The following is a 19,485-nucleotide window of genomic DNA, read 5'->3' as shown; positions in this document are numbered from 1 at the left end:
CAGCTTGGACTAGAGCAAGACCCTACCTTGACAAAACAGAAGGAAAAAAAAAAGAAAGAAAGAAAGAAAGAAAGAAAGAAAGAAAGAAAGAAAGAAAGGAAAGAAAAGAAAAGAAAAGAAAAGAAAAGAAAAGAAAAGAAAAGAAAAGAAAAGAAAAGAAAAGAAAAGAAAAGAAAAGAAAAGAAAAGAAAAGAAAAGAAAAGAAAAACTTCACAGATTTAACTGATTTCCCAGCATTTGGCCCAGAAGACTGGGTTTTTACTACCTTGCATATACGCCTGAGTAAGAAAATTACTATGGGTGTTGACTACCTCCCAACCCACTCCTGAGTGACGAGAAAACTATGGCAGTGGCATTCCTGAACTGTGGCATTGCTGGTACACTTCTTACACCCTTAGCCCTTCCTCAGAGCTGGAAACCAGAACTGGAAGGGTCACACGGAGACAGGTCCTCTGCCAGGTGAGCATACTTTCCTCAGAAGGAACCTTAACTGTGCCCTAACACCTCCACTTCATAGAAAGACAAGTGCATCGGCAAGGGTTGGGACAAGAATGAGTGCTCTCTGAGACCATTCCTCGGAGGGACAGACGATCCCAGACCATCTCACTGTATCCTTTGCTAACATCTGGTTCCTAGAAACCAGCTCAGAAGCCGCGTACCTGGCCAAAGCCCACAGTAGGGTTCAGAAGGCCTCCTTCCTGTTTGGGTCTTTGAGATGTTCACTGATAAATGAGCATTTCTTATACCTTACGGCAACCTAAACTAAATAGCGAGGTCTTATTAGTGGCCCAGCTAAATATGCTAAATCTGGTCATTTGGATGTTACAGGAAGATATATTTTTATGACTCCCTTTCTTAAAATAAATGGATGGAAAAAGCAATAAAGGGTATGGACACAATGGTTAAATGAAGGAACAATGAAAAGAATGCCAGACACATTATTAGCCACTTAATAGGAAAGGGCATGTTTGATTGTTTCAGGAGCAGGACAGAGAAAAAATGCCTGCTATACCCGTGCAGGGATGGCTTTACTTGTGGATATTTAGGGGAGGGAAGGGGAAGAATAAAGAGGCAGTGGCTGAGGGCTGGGTCTCGGGGCCCTGAGGAAGTCGCCTGTAAGCTACTGCTTTGGTCCACATTCACAGGGGGCAGGCCGATGCCTATGTCAGATACTAGCAACAGAGTGGCGTCTCTGAGAGACCCACTCCTGTCCTCATGAGACTTACACAGCGGTAGAAATATGGATGTTAACCATAAAAATACATGGAAATGAGACATTTTGGTTGTGAGGTTAACTTACGGATTTGAGGGGCATCTCACTGATAACAACAGCTACTTCCAGAACTATAAGCCCGTCCACAAATTTCTAGAAAATTGAGACGGAACCAGGACAGCTAGTGGGCTGGGATGTGTGCACGGAGCTTTCTAGGAGAACAGAAGGGGAGCGCCTTCCTTTGGAGTCCAAGGACTGAGACTCATGACCTCTATATCTAGTGGCAAATGCACTGAGCAAAACTGCGCATGTGTGCATCTGTAACCGAGATGGGTATATGCTCACAACAGAGAAAACCATAGTATAAATCAACCGAGGCATTATTCAAACTTCTGACAGAAACAAAGCAGCACCATCGCACCAAAGCAGAGGTTAGCTTACATAAAAGAGTGCTCTACAACTATTCAGCTTCTCAGTCCTCGAACTGAAATGCTTAAAAACAATAGTTGTAGTTTGTAGGTTGTTCCAACCTTACCTCATATGGTAGATTTCAGTTCCATGTTAAATTCAAGTTAGGATACCTTGAGATTAGTATTTCCACCCACAGGGGGTTTTTCTATTCATAAGAGGATCAGTTACCCACAGTGCTCAGACAGTCAGTCAGTGGCTAGATGGCATCTTCTTTTGCTCTCCTGCTCCACTTTCATCAACTTCAAAGTTTTCAAAGTTTCTCTGAAAGTATTTATTTTGAATAGCTCTATATGTCACATCTAAATTTCCTTAGGGAATAAACAGATTAAAAATTCTCTCAAATTTATGTAAAAATAAATATTTAGGTAAATCCTAGATGTTACATATTATTTTAATATTTAAAATATATACTAATATACATATAACATATGTAAATATATTTAATTTTTAGCTTTTCAAGATGTTAAAAATTAACAAATGGTTTAAATGCCACTAATTCTAATCATGTTATTTCAGCTATTATAAAGCTTGAGCCCATAACAGAAAAGGAATTTGTCTGAAGTTTCAACGGTAGTCCTTAATTTCCAGCTGTGAGTGATTTCCTCAGTATCAGATTTGTTGCACAAAGGACAGAAACTCAGATATACAGGAACAGATCCCAGGAATTTATTAACAGAATCCTAAAGCTTCTGATTTTTTTTTATATGTTCCACTGTTACTTGTTCATTACTCCTCCAGTCACTCAGTTACTGTTACGTGACAGAGGTAAAGACAGTGACTCTGAAATCAATCCACCCTAATAACTTCTAGGAAATATTGGAACTTTAAAGTTCTAGAATAAAATTAGATTGAAATTTTAAAAAATGTAACCAGATTTCACTAATTTCAGCTACCTATTCTTCCTTTCTCGCCACTTTCTAATATATTAGGCCACAGACCCACAAAAACTCAGTAATTGTTCCTTTATTCAGAAAACCAAACTTTGACATTAATATTTCTACATGAATTCTAACACAATACAAGAGCTTCAGATGCTTACTCTGCTATGTAAAATACCTATTACAGGGCATCTTATGTTAGCTCATCTTTCATTATGCAAGAATTTTAAATACACTTAAAATTAGCATAAGTAAGAAGTAGTAAAAGAGCAAGACATGGGGTGCACACTTTTAATCCTAGCGCTTGGAGGCAGAAGTAGATGGACTGTTGTAAATTCAAGACCAGCCTGGGACTACAGAGTGAGTTCCAGGTCAGCCTGGGCTAGGATGAGACACTGCCTTGGAAAAATAAAAATAAAAAAAAGGAATAAAAGCAAAAAATATCCATTTTTACACCATATCCATAGACATCTGAAGCTGGCAATGCTAAATATAAACTGTGTAGCAAACTTCTAGGTAATTTCATAGCTATTTAAGGAACAGAAATAAAAAGATGATCATAGTAATATTAATTAATCTAGATTATGTAAATAACATTAAGCCCAATGTTCTGTTAAACCACTCGACTGAAGAAGACTGGAATTACCAAAGTGATTAGAAAGTTGCCAGTAAGTATTAGTAAAAGGTACATTAAAACTTCTGCTACCAGCCATGAAAGACTAAACGATTTCATTCTATCCATTGAAAATGACTACACAACTGAGAAAATAGATGAAGCAGTTGTTTCCTGAAGCGGGATGAGAAGTGCACAGGGTATATCCCAGCACAATGACTGTCCCCTGCTTGGTGTCCAGGATGGAATAAGAGGAGCACACAGCATGCTCACAAAACAGAGGACAAAGGGACTCAACCAAGGGCCACAGAGATGTGCAGGATTTGTAGACTAGTCTCTCCAGTCTGACGGGAGCTTTGGAAGCCTCCCTGGAAAATAAGCCTGCAGACAGCTCATCTAGTGCAGAAGGTGCTACATAAACAGATGGGGGAAAATGACCAACAACTGTCCAAGCAACTCATGGTCTAAGCTACTCAACAGCAAACAACCCGATGTGGTGCTCACCAAAGTGCAATAATGGCACACAGCCATGGTGGGTAACCAACTGCTCTTGAGTTAGCTAATGGATCCACTCAGTGGAATGGAACCCATAGCTAGAACTGGGAAACAAGTCAAAACCATATCCAAAAAGTGAGTTCGTTCTCTAATATCAAGACCCCAACCATCTTGGGCTACAAGAGAGCCTACACCTATTAAATTCTCTCTACACTAATAATGGTTATCCCGTTTATCCAGTACTGACTTCACTCTCTGTTGGAGAATCTGCTTCTCTTTTTCAGATGGACGCAGAACCTGAGGAGAGAATCAGCCCATTGCACCTCACCAGGGCCCCAGCTGAAACCACAGAGGAATTGGAGAAATGAGCAACAGTGTAGCATTCTTGGTGAACTGGGTATCAGCACAAGAGTGGAGGAGATAGACACAGAGAACACTCAACTCCCAACAAACCAGATATCCAGAGACACAGAGTCTCCCAAGACCTTATCACTGAAGCAGACCTAAAACAAACCCAACATGACTCAGGGAAATTCACAGAAGAGGGGGAAGAAAGGCTGTTAGAGCCATAAGTTGGGACATTGTGCACAAAGACATTGCCTCTCCCCATACCTGATGGCTACCTCCACAATGCATGACTCATGTTCCCCAACAAGGAGGATCCCTGCCGAGCGGGGAGGACAGGGGAGAGGCTGGATACACAATGAATATGTGCATATCTAGTAAAGAAAAGAAAAAGAAACTGTAAGGGAGAGTACCAGGGCCTTGCTGGCCTGTAGGACACTGAGCAGTAGAAATATGTGTAACTGCAGCCCCAGAATGACAATTAAGAAACGACGACGTGAAGAGATACGATAAAAAATACTCCATAGGCCAAAGGAGTTAAACAGAACCCAGCAGAAGAAGCATGAAGAAGATAACAACCGAGCACACCATGGCCAGACTGCTAACCCCAGAGATAAGGAGATCTTAAAAGGCAGACAGTCTTCGAAATGTAGATTAGAGGAATGTTAAGAGGATCAGTGAGACCAGGGGCCAACTCAAGGAAACCTCTAGATGGTAGATCTCTTCTGTAACTTGACTGTGGTTGTTACACAACTATTTGTTTGCCAAACTAGAAGATCTGCACACCAAAATGAGTGAAGTTTAGCATGTATCAATCATGCATCATTTGCACAAATGCTAAAAAGGTCCCATCCAAGATAGGCTGGTTTGCAATTAACGGTATAAACAGGCTTATGTAAAATTCATTATGATAGAGAGGAGAGGCCAGGAAAGGAGAAAAGAAAGAGAACGAAAGACAGAAAAAAGAGCATCCAAAAGTCAGAGTGGTCTGAAAGATGTTAAGTCTGTTTTAACATGGGAAGGTGCTTAAAGGGCAGCAAGGTGTGTCTTGGTTGCATCAGAGATGCAGTGGCTCTCAGCTCAACAAAAAATTTCATGGTCTAGCAAAGAGAGCAAGCAAGACCCAATCTCACGTGTGAGGTCTGACCTGTCTGTCAGCTCCTTTTTATTAGAATATCCTAGATATATGTGTCACATGCATCTCCCTTGAGGACAACATCAACATGATGCCTGCCTGTGCTTCTGGAGAAAGCTAGGTGTGGTTAACACCGCACCACAGAGACGTGGTCTGTGTGAGAGTTGAGCTACTAAGACAGCCCTAGTGAGCTGGGTATAAGTATTCTGTGTCCTTAACAAAAAGGGAAGCAGCTAAGGCTGTCAACGCTATATCTAAAAAGTCCCATCCAACAGCTAATATTAGATGCAATCAGTAATTTCATTAATATTCAGAACATGGATCTTAAAAGAGGTTCACAGTATTGAAATTATAGTAATCAAGCTGATCGTGGTAGCAAAAATTTGTAACCCCAGCACTTAGGAGCTGGAGGCAAGGAGGATTAGGAGTTGAGACCATCCTGGGCTACATGAGACTTCAAACAACCAATCAAGCAAGCAAACAAACAAAATATTATGATAATCCACTGTGAAGCCCATTCATTCTGTCAAACTTGAGAAAAGGTACAAAGGGCTATTTAGGTATCATCTCTTCTCTGAATAATTATTTATGCCTCTGACACTGGGCCACATACTCACTTCATCAGCAGTGAAAGCAAGTAAAGAGAATCTCATTCGGCTAAGATGATTATAGATTGCAAAGATGCACTTTAATTTTAGTTCCTTGCTCACTGGTTGAAGCATCCATGCTGAGTAGGGACTATGAGTATTTTGGGGTATGACCATAAGAATTAAGCAAAGTATAAGTTCTAATAGTTTACGTGAAACATTCATTTGCTCTCTATTTTATATTTGGTTAGGTTCCTTCTAATTTAGTTTATACCTTATTAAAATTCATATAATTTTTATGTAGAGGGCTACCTTTTAAAAATGTGTCAGGCTCTGCAACTTGAGCATCAGCATCAATTAAGCTGTGAAGGCCCACCTAGGACACAGTAAAGCTAGTTCAAAGCCCGTGTCATTGACTAGCAGAAGTTGATCAGTGTCTTTTATCTTTTCATTATACAAATTATTTTAGTAAATTTTGAATTTTCAATTGGGCCAAAGTGCATGCCTCTGATTCAATTTATTTTCTTTCCATATATTAAAGTACGCTTTTATATGCTATTTTAGACCTAATTTTGTTTGGTTTGGTAATTGCTACAAACATGTCATGAAGAGCCTTTTTACCCAGTTTACATGTTAAATTTTCTTTTCCCAAAAGGCCTGAAATCAGCATCATCAGGCTTGGGGGCTTCTCTATGTCAGTTTCTGCCTTATTTGGTCAACTCTGAATTAAGCCCTTGGCTGTGTCATTGACTGCCATGAGTGTTTTTCCAGAACCCTGAAATATTTTGGATGCGGCTAGAGTAGTGTTTAAAGATAACTTTATACATCTGAACGATTTACTAGAAAATTACAGGATAAAGCAAGTGAAAATTTAAGTCATTACAGTTAGGATGCAAAATTAAAGAATAAATACTCTTTTTAAACTGTTACATTAGTAAGCCTAACCGAGTAAGGGAATATATTACAAACTACAGTTTCTTTTTTTAACTTAAAACTTTTAAAGTATAACATCCATAGTGAAAAATACGCATACCTCAAGTATATGCTTCCACAGCTTTCCATGAGGAGCACACTGTGTAACCAACACACATCATGGCATTACCACACTCTCACAAGCCCCTTCTAGTCACTCCCACTCCCTAGCCAAGGCAACTACTATGCTGGCCTCTAAAACCACACATGTTGTCTACTGTGCTTGAACGTGACCAAGTCATGCTGGATCCTTTATGGTGTGATGGAGGCTTCTGTCCAAGTTTTTGATGGTAAGATTTAACAGATTACTGAACACAGCTGAAGTTCACTTTATTTCTAATGCTGTGACTATTCTCCTGGGGAACATACGACATGTCTATTCATTCTGTTGCTGACAGGCACACTGTAACCAACTATCTATAGAACCACCAGTTCAAAAATAGCTTAACAGGGGCTGGAAGGATGGTGCTTGCCTGCAAAGCCAAAGGACCCGTGTTTAATTCCCCAGGACCCATGTGAGCCAGATGCACAAGGGGCGCATGCATCTGGAGTTCATTTGCAGTGGCTAGAGGCCCTGGGTGTACCCATTCTCTCCTCTCTCTCTTTCTCTGTCAAATAAATAAATAAATAAAAATAAAAAACATTTTTTTTAAATATTTATTTATTTATTTGAGAGAGACAGACACAGAGAGAAAGACAGATAGAGGGAGAGATAGAGAATGGGCGCGCCAGGGCTTCCAGCCTCTGCAAACGAACTCCAGACGCGTGCGCCCCCTTGTGCATCTGGCTAACGTGGGACCTGGGGAACCGAGCCTCGAACCGGGGTCCTTAGGCTTCACAGGCAAGCGCTTAACCGCTAAGCCATCTCTCCAGCCCAAAAATAAAAAACATTTTAAAAAATACCTTAACAGTGCGCGCGCGCGTGTGTGTGTGTGTATGTGTGTGTGTGTGTGTATGTGTGTGTTCATATGTTGAATATCCTGTTGGTGGTATGAGCTGTCACACCTCCCATTGGGCTTTTAAGCTCCTGAGCAATGCTGAGGCAGATAATTCTTTTTCTTTTTTTAATATTTTATGCATTAGAGAGAGGAGAGAGGCATGTATAGAGAGAAAATGGGCATGCCAGGGCCTTCCGCTGCTGCAAATGAACTCTAGACATATGTGCTACCTTCTGCATCTGACTTACATGGGATCTGGGAAACAGAACCTGGGTCCTTAGGCTTCACAGACAAGTGCCTTAACTTCTAAGTCATCTTTCCAGCCCTAGACAATTGTTTTCTAAAACATGGTGTCTAAACATATCCAAATCCTAAGAAGCAGCAAGTCCCCGTGTGAATGTGTGTGTGTGTGAACAATGCAAAGTATAAAAGTGCTTTGCTAGTGAAAAATGTATGGAATGTTATCAAATAATTAAATGAGATCTCTTTTTTTTTTTTTTACTCATTTTTATTTATTTACTTGAGAGTGACAGAGACATAAAGAGGCAGAGAGAGAGAGAGAGAATGGGCGTGCCAGGGCTTCCAGCCACTGCAAAAGAACTCCAGATGTGTGCACCCCCTTGTGCATCTGGCTAACGTAGGTCCTGGAGAATGGAGCCTCGAACCCAGGTTCTTAGGCTTCACAGGCAAGCGCTTAACCGGTAAGCCATCGCTCCAGCCCCAGATCTTCTCTTTTTTGCAACACAAAGTCTTGGGCAAATCAGATGTCATTTGTGCTAAAACTCAGATTACCATCATCTTCTCCCTCCAAAGTTACCATTAACAACTTGAAGATTTTAAAAAAGAGTGCCTGAAAGAGCGCTTAGCGGTAAGGTGTTTGCCTGTGAAGCCAAAGAACCCAGGTTTGATTCTACCAGGACCCACATAAGCCAGATGTACAAGGGGGTTCATGAGTCTGGAGTTTGTTTGCAGTGGCTACAGGCCCTGGCACACCCATTCTCTCTGTGTCTGTCTCTATCTCATTCACTCTCTGCTTGAAAATAAATAAATAAAAATAAAAAATTATTTTAAAAAAGAACTTAAAAGATTATGGGGAGATTACTCAGTGGGTGAAATGCTTATTATGCAATACAGGTCCTGAGTTCTGATCCCCATAATGCACATAAAAGTCAGTCCTGAAAAGCCAGGTGTGGTGGCCCATGCCTTTATTCTGGGACTGAGGAGGCTGAGGTAGGGAAACTGCCATGAGTTTAAGGCCAGGCTGGGCTACAGACCGAGTTCCAGGTCAGCCTGGGCTAGAGCAAAACCCTACCTCGTGAAAAGCAGACAAGTAACAAATTCAGAGGGTGACGATTAAGAGTTCCTACCGCAAAAATGACAACTATGTGGCCTAATGCATTTGTCATATCTAAACATTCCACAGTGTGTGCAGGTCTGTGTGTGAACACGTGTGTGTAGGAGCATAAGATTCTGTGGATCTTGAAACGATGCCATAGGGAGCACCTACATGTGAGAATGTCCAACGGGTGGCCCATTACTGCCCATGTGCGAGGAGTCCTGAGAATCCTGTGAGAGGCGTTCATGAGAACGGTACAAAGAGCCTGGAAACACAACCTGCATGAAATGGAAGCTGACAGGATGGTGATACTGCCAAGCCATGTGACAGGTGCGAGAAACTCGGGCTGAGGGAGGAGGAGGAGGCTGAGCCACTGGTCTGGGACGGCTGGTAGCTGCCAAGGATCCGTGCAGTACCACAGTACAGACCTCTTATTTTGATTATGCTCAGAGAACTCCTCTCTGGTTTCTTGAGAGGAAGCAATATGACCCTTAAAAACCAAAAGCTATATTTAAAAATGCTGCAAATTTTAAGCAATATTAAAAAAAGCAAAGATGCCCTAGGAAACCACGTAAGAGTTACTCTGGTAGGAAAGAGGCTACCCTTTTGTTTCTGATCCAGTAAGCTGGGACCTGGGTCATATGAGACAATGAAAACTGTCCGTGTCAGCAGAACTACGTGTGCCAACCACACCAGGAGGAGAAGACGGATTTTGGCACCGTACAACTGGAGAACAAAGTCAAAAGCTCCTGTTTCTACTATTCAGAAGCTTCCACAGCGTGGCCTTGGCCAGCTGGGAAAACACTGCACTCTGTCTGAGAGTCTGCAGGAGCTTAAGGAGGCCCCGCGCCAGCCAGCCGGCCCACTGCAAAGAAATGAAATGAGCGCACACAGACACAGCACTACACACGAACTCCGTTCAAGAGTAAGAAAGAGTCTCCTGAAACCTAATCAGACTCTACCGTAGTTTCCAGGCTTTTCCAGCGAAGCCTGTCTAACTGAAATGCTGACGATGAAATCTGAGCCTAATCTGTATCCTCCCTCCTAAGGGCTGTAGGGAGTTTCACTCATTCATAAATTATCTTCAACATTCTCATGAGTTTAGCTGCCACTGGTATCGTAATGTTCATTTTATGCCTTGAGAAAATAAGACACAGTGATTATGTGGCTTGCGTAAAGCAATGCAAGAGATTTGTCAAAGGCCAAGATGAAAATTCAAGATTCAAGATGTTCATTCTCTTTCCACTGAGACTGAGACACACAGTCCCAAGAAGAGGACTGAGCAAAGGGCAGTCCCAGGTAAGTTAAGATGCCTCACCTCTGAGAGAAGGGCTGCACTCACTCTAATGGACAAATAGTACCTAAAATTAATTCACCAAGGAACGCTGGCCTTCACCTGCTAGCCCATAACCTAAATAAAGCAGGTTCAGTGGAAGAGGAGAAGGGACAATGAGTAATACGAAAGTCCAGTGACCATCACCCCATATGTATTGAGTCAAGAATAGGGGCTGGAGAGGTGGCTCAGCAGTTCAAGGTACTTGCTTGCCAAGTCTCATGACCTGGGTTTGGTTCCCCAGTTCCCATGTAAAACCAGTTGCAAAAAGGGGTGCATGGGCCTGGAGTGCATTTGCATTGGCAGGAAGCCACTTGTGTGCCCATACTTCCCAACCCCTCTCTTTGTCAAATTCTGTCTCTCTCAAATAAATAGTAAATTAAATAAAAATTTTAAAAGAAATACATTTTTCAGGTAAAATACATCCTTCTCCATTTAATATTTAATCTTCTTGATGTTACTGGTTCCTTCTACAGCACATTCTGTACTGCGTGCATTGGGAGTAACACATGGCTATGTCATGAAAGGCACCAGAGATAAAACTGTATCTAGCCACTAACTTGAAAAGCCCTGTTGCAGTCAGCTCCACATTGCTGGGATGAACATCCTCAAACCAGACACAGTTTATGGGAGGAGGGATTTATTTCAAGCTTACAGATCCAGGGGAAGTTCCCCTAATGGCAAAAGAAGGTTGCTCACCTTCACAGATCCAAGCAGAGAAAAATTACCAACAGCCAGCACCATAAACTTGAATAGCCAGAGTTCAAACTTCTCTTGCCACACCTGTGGACTGGAATCACATCTGTCCCTAGTAACACACTCCCTCCAGCAGGCTGCTGGAGAATTAATCAGAAAGTTTAACCTTGATCAAAATCCCTGAGTCCATGGAGGACATACATTCACATCCAAACCACCACAAGCCACAAAGGATCTAATCTGCCAGGTCATCCATCACCGACTCCTACTTCCTCCAGTTAGGTCTGAACATACTAAAACCTCCTTAGCCCACCATTAAGTGATTAATGAGGGTTATTTCCAATTATAACACAATAATGTAGTGATAGCAATCTATTGATCATCATATAAGATACATATATCACTATGACATTACAAAAGCTTCCAAAGGCAGAGATGAGGAGATAGCTCAGTGGGTAAATTTCATGCCTTGCAAACATGAGGACTGAGTGTGATCCCCAGAAACTACATAAAAATGTTGGATGTGGGCTGGAGAGATAGTTAAGCAGATAAGGCACTTGCCTACGAAACCTAAGGACCCAGGTTTGATTCTCCAGGTCCCATGTAAGCCAGATGCACATGGTGGCGCATGTGTCTGGAGTTTGTTTGCAGTGGCTGGAGGCCCTGATGTGCTCATATTCTTATTCTCTCTCTTTCTCTCTTTCCATCCTTCCACCCCTGCCTCCCTCTATCTATCTCTAATAAGTAAATTTAAAATAAAGAAAAAAGAAAAACACTGCTGGATGTGGCACTACATGCCTACAAACCTGTGGTGGGGAGATGGAGACAGGAAGACCTCTGCGGCTCACTGGTCAACCAGTGTAGCCTCATTAGTGAGCTCCAGGCAATGAGACTGGTCTCAACAAAGGTGGATGGCTTTCCCAAGATGATACCTAGGGTTGCCTTCTGCTTTCCACATGCCTACACAGATGTGCACACTCATACACATGTGCACACACATATACATAACAGAAAAGCTCTTCAGGCAATATGCATTTTGTTGACTATAGAGAATACTGGAGGCTTATGTTTCTCTCTGATACATTTTTTCTTAGTTAAAAATATACAAATGTGCAAATTCACATGGTGCAGTAAGGTTTACATTACTGGCAAAAAAAACACCTGACCAAGAGCAGATTTGGGGTAAAAAAAAAATGGTTTATTTTGGCTTACAGACTCAAGGGGAAGCTTCATGATAGCAGAGGAAAACAATGGCATGAGCAGAGGACAGACATCACCTACTCACCAACATAAGGTGGACAATAGCAACATAAGAGTGTGCCAAACACTGGCAAGGGGACACTGGCTATAACACCCATAAGCCCTCCTCCATCAATACTGTGCCTCCTGGAGGTATTCATTCCCAAACCTCCATCAGCTGGAAACCTAGGATTCAGAACACCTAAGTTTATGGGGGACACCTCAATCAAACCACCACTTCATAGATACCCCAATTCATTAGTCTCTCTCAGCCTGGAAAGGCACTAAATAAAAGAGCTTTGATGTTCTTGAAGAATAATCACTTTTCACCATGCAATCTTTTTTCAAATTGGGCCGAAATTACACATTTCTACTAGGGAGTGAATTTGCAGGTCATATTGCAACATCAGTCCCACACTACCATGTAATACTAGTCTGCTGGCCCTGTCTTGACTATTTCTCACCAAGTAACAGAAGGCAGTTACCAAAAAAAAAAAAAAAAAAAAAAAAAAAAATTCTATAAGCCATTGGGTTAGCTCTATCCAACAAAATTTTCTCTAAAACTGGCAGTGTTCTAATATCCACGCTATCATTGACAGCCATAGTTAAATTAATTTTAATTTAAATATCCATATGCAGCTAGTGGCTGTCATACTACATAGAACAGCTTAAGACATTTAAGTCATTTTATAAAGCTAAACTCTTTACCAGTCATCTATCCCCTATGTCACAGATGAGAAATAGTGGTTCATGGGCCAAACTTGGATGCCATTTTGTGATCCATGGTACTTTTGCTTTTTAATCTAAGTTAAATTACTATAGATAATGTACTCCCCAGTTAACCATTGTATTTAATATTTTGTGATTATCCTTTATGTGTGTGTGTGTGTATGTATACACACACACACACACTTTACTTGGGTACTCCTACAAAATTTGTCAGATTCCTTATTACAAAATATTTTGAATATTGATTTTTTCCAGCTTTCTGACTGGGTATGAGGCCCACTCAGTGGGAGGTAATTCATACCTGGCATTTAAAACTATGTCAGAATTGTGGAGATAAGAAGTTCACAGACTCTAGAGAGAAGTTTCCACTACTCCTTGGCTAAGAAGAGAAGGTATGTCCATCAAAAAGTCTTTGAAAGTACTATGTTTATTCCCTTTGATCCATGCTATTCTCATTCTTGATTGGAGAATTGGCTTTTTACAAATGGCAGTGAATACCAGGGAGAACCAGTACCCATCAACAGGAAAAAATAGTCCACTGCCTACATGAGACAAGTCATCTCTATCACTTCTGCCAGGGCCAAGGAAACACCACAGAGGAAGTGGTGATTAAAACATGAGTGCTGCTCTCACTGCTAACCTGACAACTTCCTTTGGGGAGATGGTGGTACACACCAAAGAGACTCAAAATCCATCAAAACCGAAATTCAGGAGACACAGAGAAGCTCAACACTAAAGGAAACTTATAATGTGCCTGCCAGGGCTCAGGGAACATTGCAGAAGAAGGGGCAGAAAAATTCTAAGAGCTACATGATGGGAAGTTGTATCCTGAGGAATTGTCTCCCACTACTGAGACTGACTGGTACATTCATGGCCCCACATGAAAACCAGCAACACCACTGAGGAGGACCCTCAGTGGAATTAGGGGAGGGGAAAGGAGCTATAAGAGTATAAAACCCAATGGGAATATGACCAATATGTAACATGTTCATATTGTAAAGTCCAAAATAATAATATTTTAAAAAGAACAGTGTTAGGTTTAAAGCACTGGGAATTCACAAATACTGACTGCCCCACACATGAATAAACTTTTTCACTGTCAACACACCTACTCCAGTCATACATTGTTTTTCATGCTGGACCTACATTGACATATCATTACTCTTTTCATGCTGGACCTACATTGACATATCATTACTCAAAGTCCACAGTTTGCAGTAAGATTTTCACCTATTATTATACATTTTGTGGGCTTTAGACAAATTATTAATGCCATGTATCCATCACTACAGTTACCTGTCTCAGTCCATTTGTACTACCAAAACAACAACAACAAAAAAGTGTTCCCAAGCCTGCATAATGTATAATGAATAGAAATTTCTTCCCTTACAGTTCTTGAAAGGTCCAAGATCAAGTTGCCAGCAGGATCAATGTTTGGTGAGGGTTCAAGCCTCTGTTTCCAAGACAGCACCATGGGCACTGGACTCTCATGCAACAAAAGGTAGAGAAGGTCAAAATAGCCAAAATGAGACCCCTTCACCTGTTTATAAGGCACCAATCCATTCATGAGAACCCTCAAGACTCCCAAACTGCCTACCTTTGAATTTATGTTTGAACATAAATCTGGGGAATACACTGGAACTACAGAACATTGTCACTGCTCTAAAATCCTGTGTGCTGCCTATTAACATGTCCCTCCCTCAAACTCCTAATCCCTGGGGTCTTTTCATTGGCCCTATAGTTTGATTTACTGTTGTGGAGATCAAACCCAGGGTGTCACGCCTGTGAGGCCAGTGCTCCACCACTGAGCCACATCCCCAACCCTAGCTCCAAAGTCTTGCCTTTTCAGAATGCCAGAGGTAGAATCATACAGCATCCAACCTGTTCAGACTAGCTTCCTCCTCTAAGCAGTATGGATTTAAATTTTCTCAATGATGCTTTTGTTTGATGGATCATTTCTCTTTAGTACTAAGTAATATTGGATTTCCTGGTAGCACTGCACTTACTTATCCATTTGCCTACTGAAGACCATAGGGCTTGCTTTCAAGTTGTGGCAGTTATGAACAAAGAATTGATGAACATGTGTGCACATCTTTGTGGGGACATGTTTGTAATACCTTTGAAAAAATTCCAAGAACTCTACAAGTGTTAGATCTTACAGTGAAGGTAACTCAGCTTGTAATAAACTGTTAAACTATCCTTCAAGGTGGTTGTGCCATTCTGTATTCCTGCTAGTGATGGACAGGAGTCAGTGAGGTCCGTTCCTGTGTCATCATTTGCTGTTGTGGTTGGTGTGATCAGGGTTCCAGATACTAGACAATCTAAGAACCATACAGCAATATCTCACTGTCTTTTTATTTGCATTTCACATGTAAGATAGGAGCCTATTTTCATATATACATTTGTGGTTTGTAAATGTTCTTAATTCAGGTGTCTGTTAAGGTCTTTGGCCAATTTTAAATCAGGTGATAGCTTATTATTGAATTTTTTAAGTTCTTTGACTATCTTGGGTAACAGTCCTTGAACAGATGTGCTTTTTGCAAGTATTTTCTCTCTGCCTGTGGCTTCCTTCTTATTCTCTTGACAGTCTTTCAGTAAAGAGATTTTTATTTTTCACTTTTTTGTTGTTTTATTTGTTTTTGTAATGCCAGGGATGGATGGATTCCAGGGCCTCAAGCATGCTCCACAAAGTAAGTTTCTACCACTGAGCTACATCTATACCTCTAAATTATTAAAATTATTAAATTATTATTGCTACTATTATATAATAAATAAATAAATACTAATAATATATAATGTTGCATAATAAGTAAATGTAGAATATAAAGGTTAAACTCTGATAAAAATTACTCAATCTTCAGTCAAGGCTCCTAAAGCATCAATGAAATTAAAACTAATGTCTAGAACATTAAAAATGTCCCCACTGGGCCTCAGGAGGTGGCTCAGTGGGTAAAATGATTCTGCCCCAGCATGAGAACCTGAGTTTGATCTCCAGCAGTCACGTGACAGTCCGTCTGCACCTGGCACCGTGCGCACCTCCAATCCCCAGCACCGGGGCGAAGGCACCGGGAGGACCCGGACTGCTGCCTACCTAGACTTGCCAAAGCAGTGAGCTGCAGGCTCAGTGAGAAACCCCGTCTCACAGAACAACGTGGCAAGTGCCAGGAAAGACATGTGACACCGACCTTTGGACATGCGCACATGCAGTATGCACGCGACCACACATACACACACACATGTGCAAAAAAAAAAAACACATCCTGTTACTTGTCTAAGGCCTTCCACTTAAGAAATTTATCCACAGAAAAACTTCAAACATGCCAATATATGCAAAGAAATATGTATATCACTGCTTATGCAAAGCAGAGCTTTCTGGTGGGGGAAGATGAGGGTCTTGCCCCAGCTGATGGCCCTAGGCATCATTGCTACTGTCAACTACAAAAGGAGCACTCTTGGGCTGGAGAGATGGCTTAGCGGTTAAGTGCTTGCCTGTGAAGCCTAAGGACCCCGGTTCGAGGCTCGGTTCCCCAGGTCCCACGTTAGCCAGATGCACAAGGGGGCGCACACATCTGGAGTTCGTTTGCAGAGGCTGGAAGCCCTGGCGCGCCCATTCTCTCTCTCTCTCCCTCTGTCTTTCTCTCTGTGTCTGTCGCTCTCAAATAAATAAATAAATAATTTAAAAAAAAAAAAAAGGAGCACTCTTCAATGGACTGGTTTCTGCTGAGCCGTGACTTCCCTGGGACCATTCTGCAGAGGAGTGTGGCTTTCATTCTGGGCCCTGTGGTCCCAGACAGCTGGCTTTGCTCATGGAAACCACACAAATAGCTCTCTACCAACACCAGGCAGAAGTTATTTCCCAGTCTTTTTCACGTTTCCTCTCAAAGCTTACCCAGAAAGAAGCTGTGTTCTCAAAACACGATAAAGGGTATTTACCAGAAACACTGAAAGTATCAAAAACTCACAAAATTAATAAATTCACCAAATAATAGGTTAAAACTAAATAAGAAAAACAAATTCCAAAAATCATAGAAGAAAATTATTTTTCAGTAGGACTCAAAATTCCTGGCTTGAGGGGAATTGGAATAAAGTAGATACTAAAGGAATAGGACTCCCATCCAGGCACTAACCAGGAAAAAATGACCTTGAGTTTCATTTCAGACACGGAATATGAAGGTTCAATATACAGACCCATTAAGGCTCCTAGAAAGTGGGTAGAAATACAAGTAAAGAACAAGGTGTAGACGTCACAATCAAGCAGATGGGCCACTGAGGCTATGAAATTGTATTCAAATGTGAGCACCAGAGCTAAAAGAGCGTACCTGCTCAACCCAGAGGAAGGAGGCCTGGAGAAAAGAGAGGGAGGAGAATGAATCAAAGGAGATAAGAGCAAGAAGAAGAGAAGAATGCTAAGGGAAAGGGGAATCAAGGCATTAAAAGTTATAAAATTGTCTAGTACATTTAAGCCAATTGACTATGAAGCCAACAGGACAACAACAAGGTCTTTGAAAAAAAAGTTTAAAAAGCAACCCAGCTCACAGTGGTAACTGTAGCGTTAGGAGCCATAGCTCCTCTGCCGGACGACCCATGGTGGGAATCCCTGGGCTTGCTGACCTATGGAAGGTTTTCCCTTGGCCAAATGCATCAGCATTATCTGAGGTACCTGTTTAAATACGTAAAGTGATGACTCAAGTAGAATCTAAGGAGGCAAAACTCAAGACTATGTCTCTTTAACAAGCTCCCCAGGTATTCCTTACACACACGAAAACTTGAAGACCAGGAACTGGGAAGACGACTCATGGGTAGACTGTTCTGTGAGCACCAGTAGCTGAGCTCAGATACCCGGAGCCACCTGAAGGCGGGCCCGACAGCGCGCGTGTCTGTAGTCCCCGTGTGCCTGCAGCGAGGAGGGAGGCAGAGGCGGGAGAGTCCCTCTGGAGCTCGTGGGTCAGCAAACCCGGCAAATGCGACAGTGAACGAGAGCAGTCTTGAGCAAAGTGAAGACAAGGACAGACACCTGAAATTGTCCTGACCTCACGTGTATACCATGGCACGTGCCCGCACTCACACATGTGAACATGTGCGCACATGCGTGTGCACACACATACACACCCCCAAGATCAATAAAGAACACTGCTCTCCATACTCTTCAGTCTGACCCTCTGCCCTTCGGTGGATTGTCTCTGAAAATATGAAGTTATGATTCCCTAACCTAACCAGGATGCAAAAATCACTCTATAACTAGGAAATAATCTGAAGGAACCCACCACAAATCCTTTAAAAAAAAATTTTCCAGTAATTCATTTTGATCATGAATTTCCTTCATTCTTCTGACAGTTTTTAAGTTACAGGTCTGGGAAGAATTATATATATATATGTGTGTGTATGTATATAATTAGCTAGGACCCTCAGAGATGAAGGGTAGGCAACATAAACTGTGCAAAAAAAAAAAAAAAAAGAATAAAAGGGAGAGTTGTGTCTAGTGTGAGGTCCTGAAAAGGACTCATGCAACCTAAAAACACAAGGTTACTATTATTAAGACACCTCTAAAAAATTCAGTTTTTGGCTTCCTTTTGGCAGGGAATAATCCTTATATTTCTATGTACTTATATATAGAAAGAGAGCATCAATGTTTTGATACATACAGGAAGAGAATCAATATTTTGTCCTTAGGGAGACTACAATTTTAATTAATATCCCCTAATTGATATTGATTTTAATTAACTGATGACAGTCAGACAACAGGCCTCTTCCAGGCTTGGCAAACAAGCCGTCCCATGAGCTCCAATCATGTGGAGAAGCCTTTTGGCCTCAACAACCTCTGACTAGGTAACACTTTTTTTTTTTTAATTTTTATTTATTTATTTATTTGAGAGCGACAGACACAGAGAGAACGACAGATAGAGAGAGAGAGAGAGAATGGGCGCGCCAGAGCTTCCAGCCTCTGCAAACGAACTCCAGACGCGTGCGCCCCCTTGTGCATCTGGCTAACGTGGGACCTGGGGAACCGAGCCTCGAACCGGGGTCCTTAGGCTTCACAGGCAAGCACTTAACCGCTAAGCCATCTCTCCAGCCCTAGGTAACACTTTTTAAACTCTTGGAATACGGAAGCCAGAAAGATCCTTGACAGGCCAATTAGTTAACCTTCACATAGTTTCTAAAATCATGACAAAACCCACCTCCCATCTTCATAGGATCTGCTCTGCCTCTGGAGTTCTTCCACTTACATCCTCCTCGACTGCTCTGCAGCGTTCCAGACATGAATTTACCATGGGAAAAGTGGTCTTGGAGCGTCATCACACTCTAGGTTTGCATATTTGTTCTATAGATTGTTAAACAAAGCAGCAGATAATTAGAAAATAACTCAGGAGAGTTTGATGAGTCATACTGGTGAACAAATTATAGCATTCCACAGTTATACACACTCAGCGACAGTGGGCACAAGGCAGAGGTAGAGAGAGAACGGATAAAGAAAGGGTCAGAAACGAGCCTTGCCACTGGTAAGCCC

General features: G+C 41.6%; 1 protein-coding gene across 2 annotated transcripts in view; it reads right to left on the bottom strand.

Moving 5' to 3' along the window:
• Igsf11 (immunoglobulin superfamily member 11) overlaps positions 1 to 19,485 on the bottom strand; it is a 121,683-nt gene that overhangs the window by 42,102 nt on the left and 60,096 nt on the right. Inside the window, exon 1 of one of the 2 annotated variants that reach the window (XM_045147558.1) lies at positions 19,157 to 19,292. The exons of the other annotated variant lie outside the window; for it this stretch is intronic. Within the exon in view, the coding sequence (XP_045003493.1) occupies positions 19,157 to 19,274 (118 nt within the window). The 5' untranslated portion in view covers positions 19,275 to 19,292. Of the gene's footprint in view, positions 1 to 19,156; positions 19,293 to 19,485 lie in introns of those variants that run through there. 2 annotated transcript variants of the gene reach the window in all.

Source organism: Jaculus jaculus, chromosome 4 (assembly GCF_020740685.1).
Source record: "Jaculus jaculus isolate mJacJac1 chromosome 4, mJacJac1.mat.Y.cur, whole genome shotgun sequence".
Classification (NCBI taxonomy): Eukaryota; Metazoa; Chordata; class Mammalia; order Rodentia; family Dipodidae; genus Jaculus; species Jaculus jaculus.
Note: the sequence above shows the minus strand (reverse complement) of the source record. Positions and strands in the feature narration are given on the sequence as shown.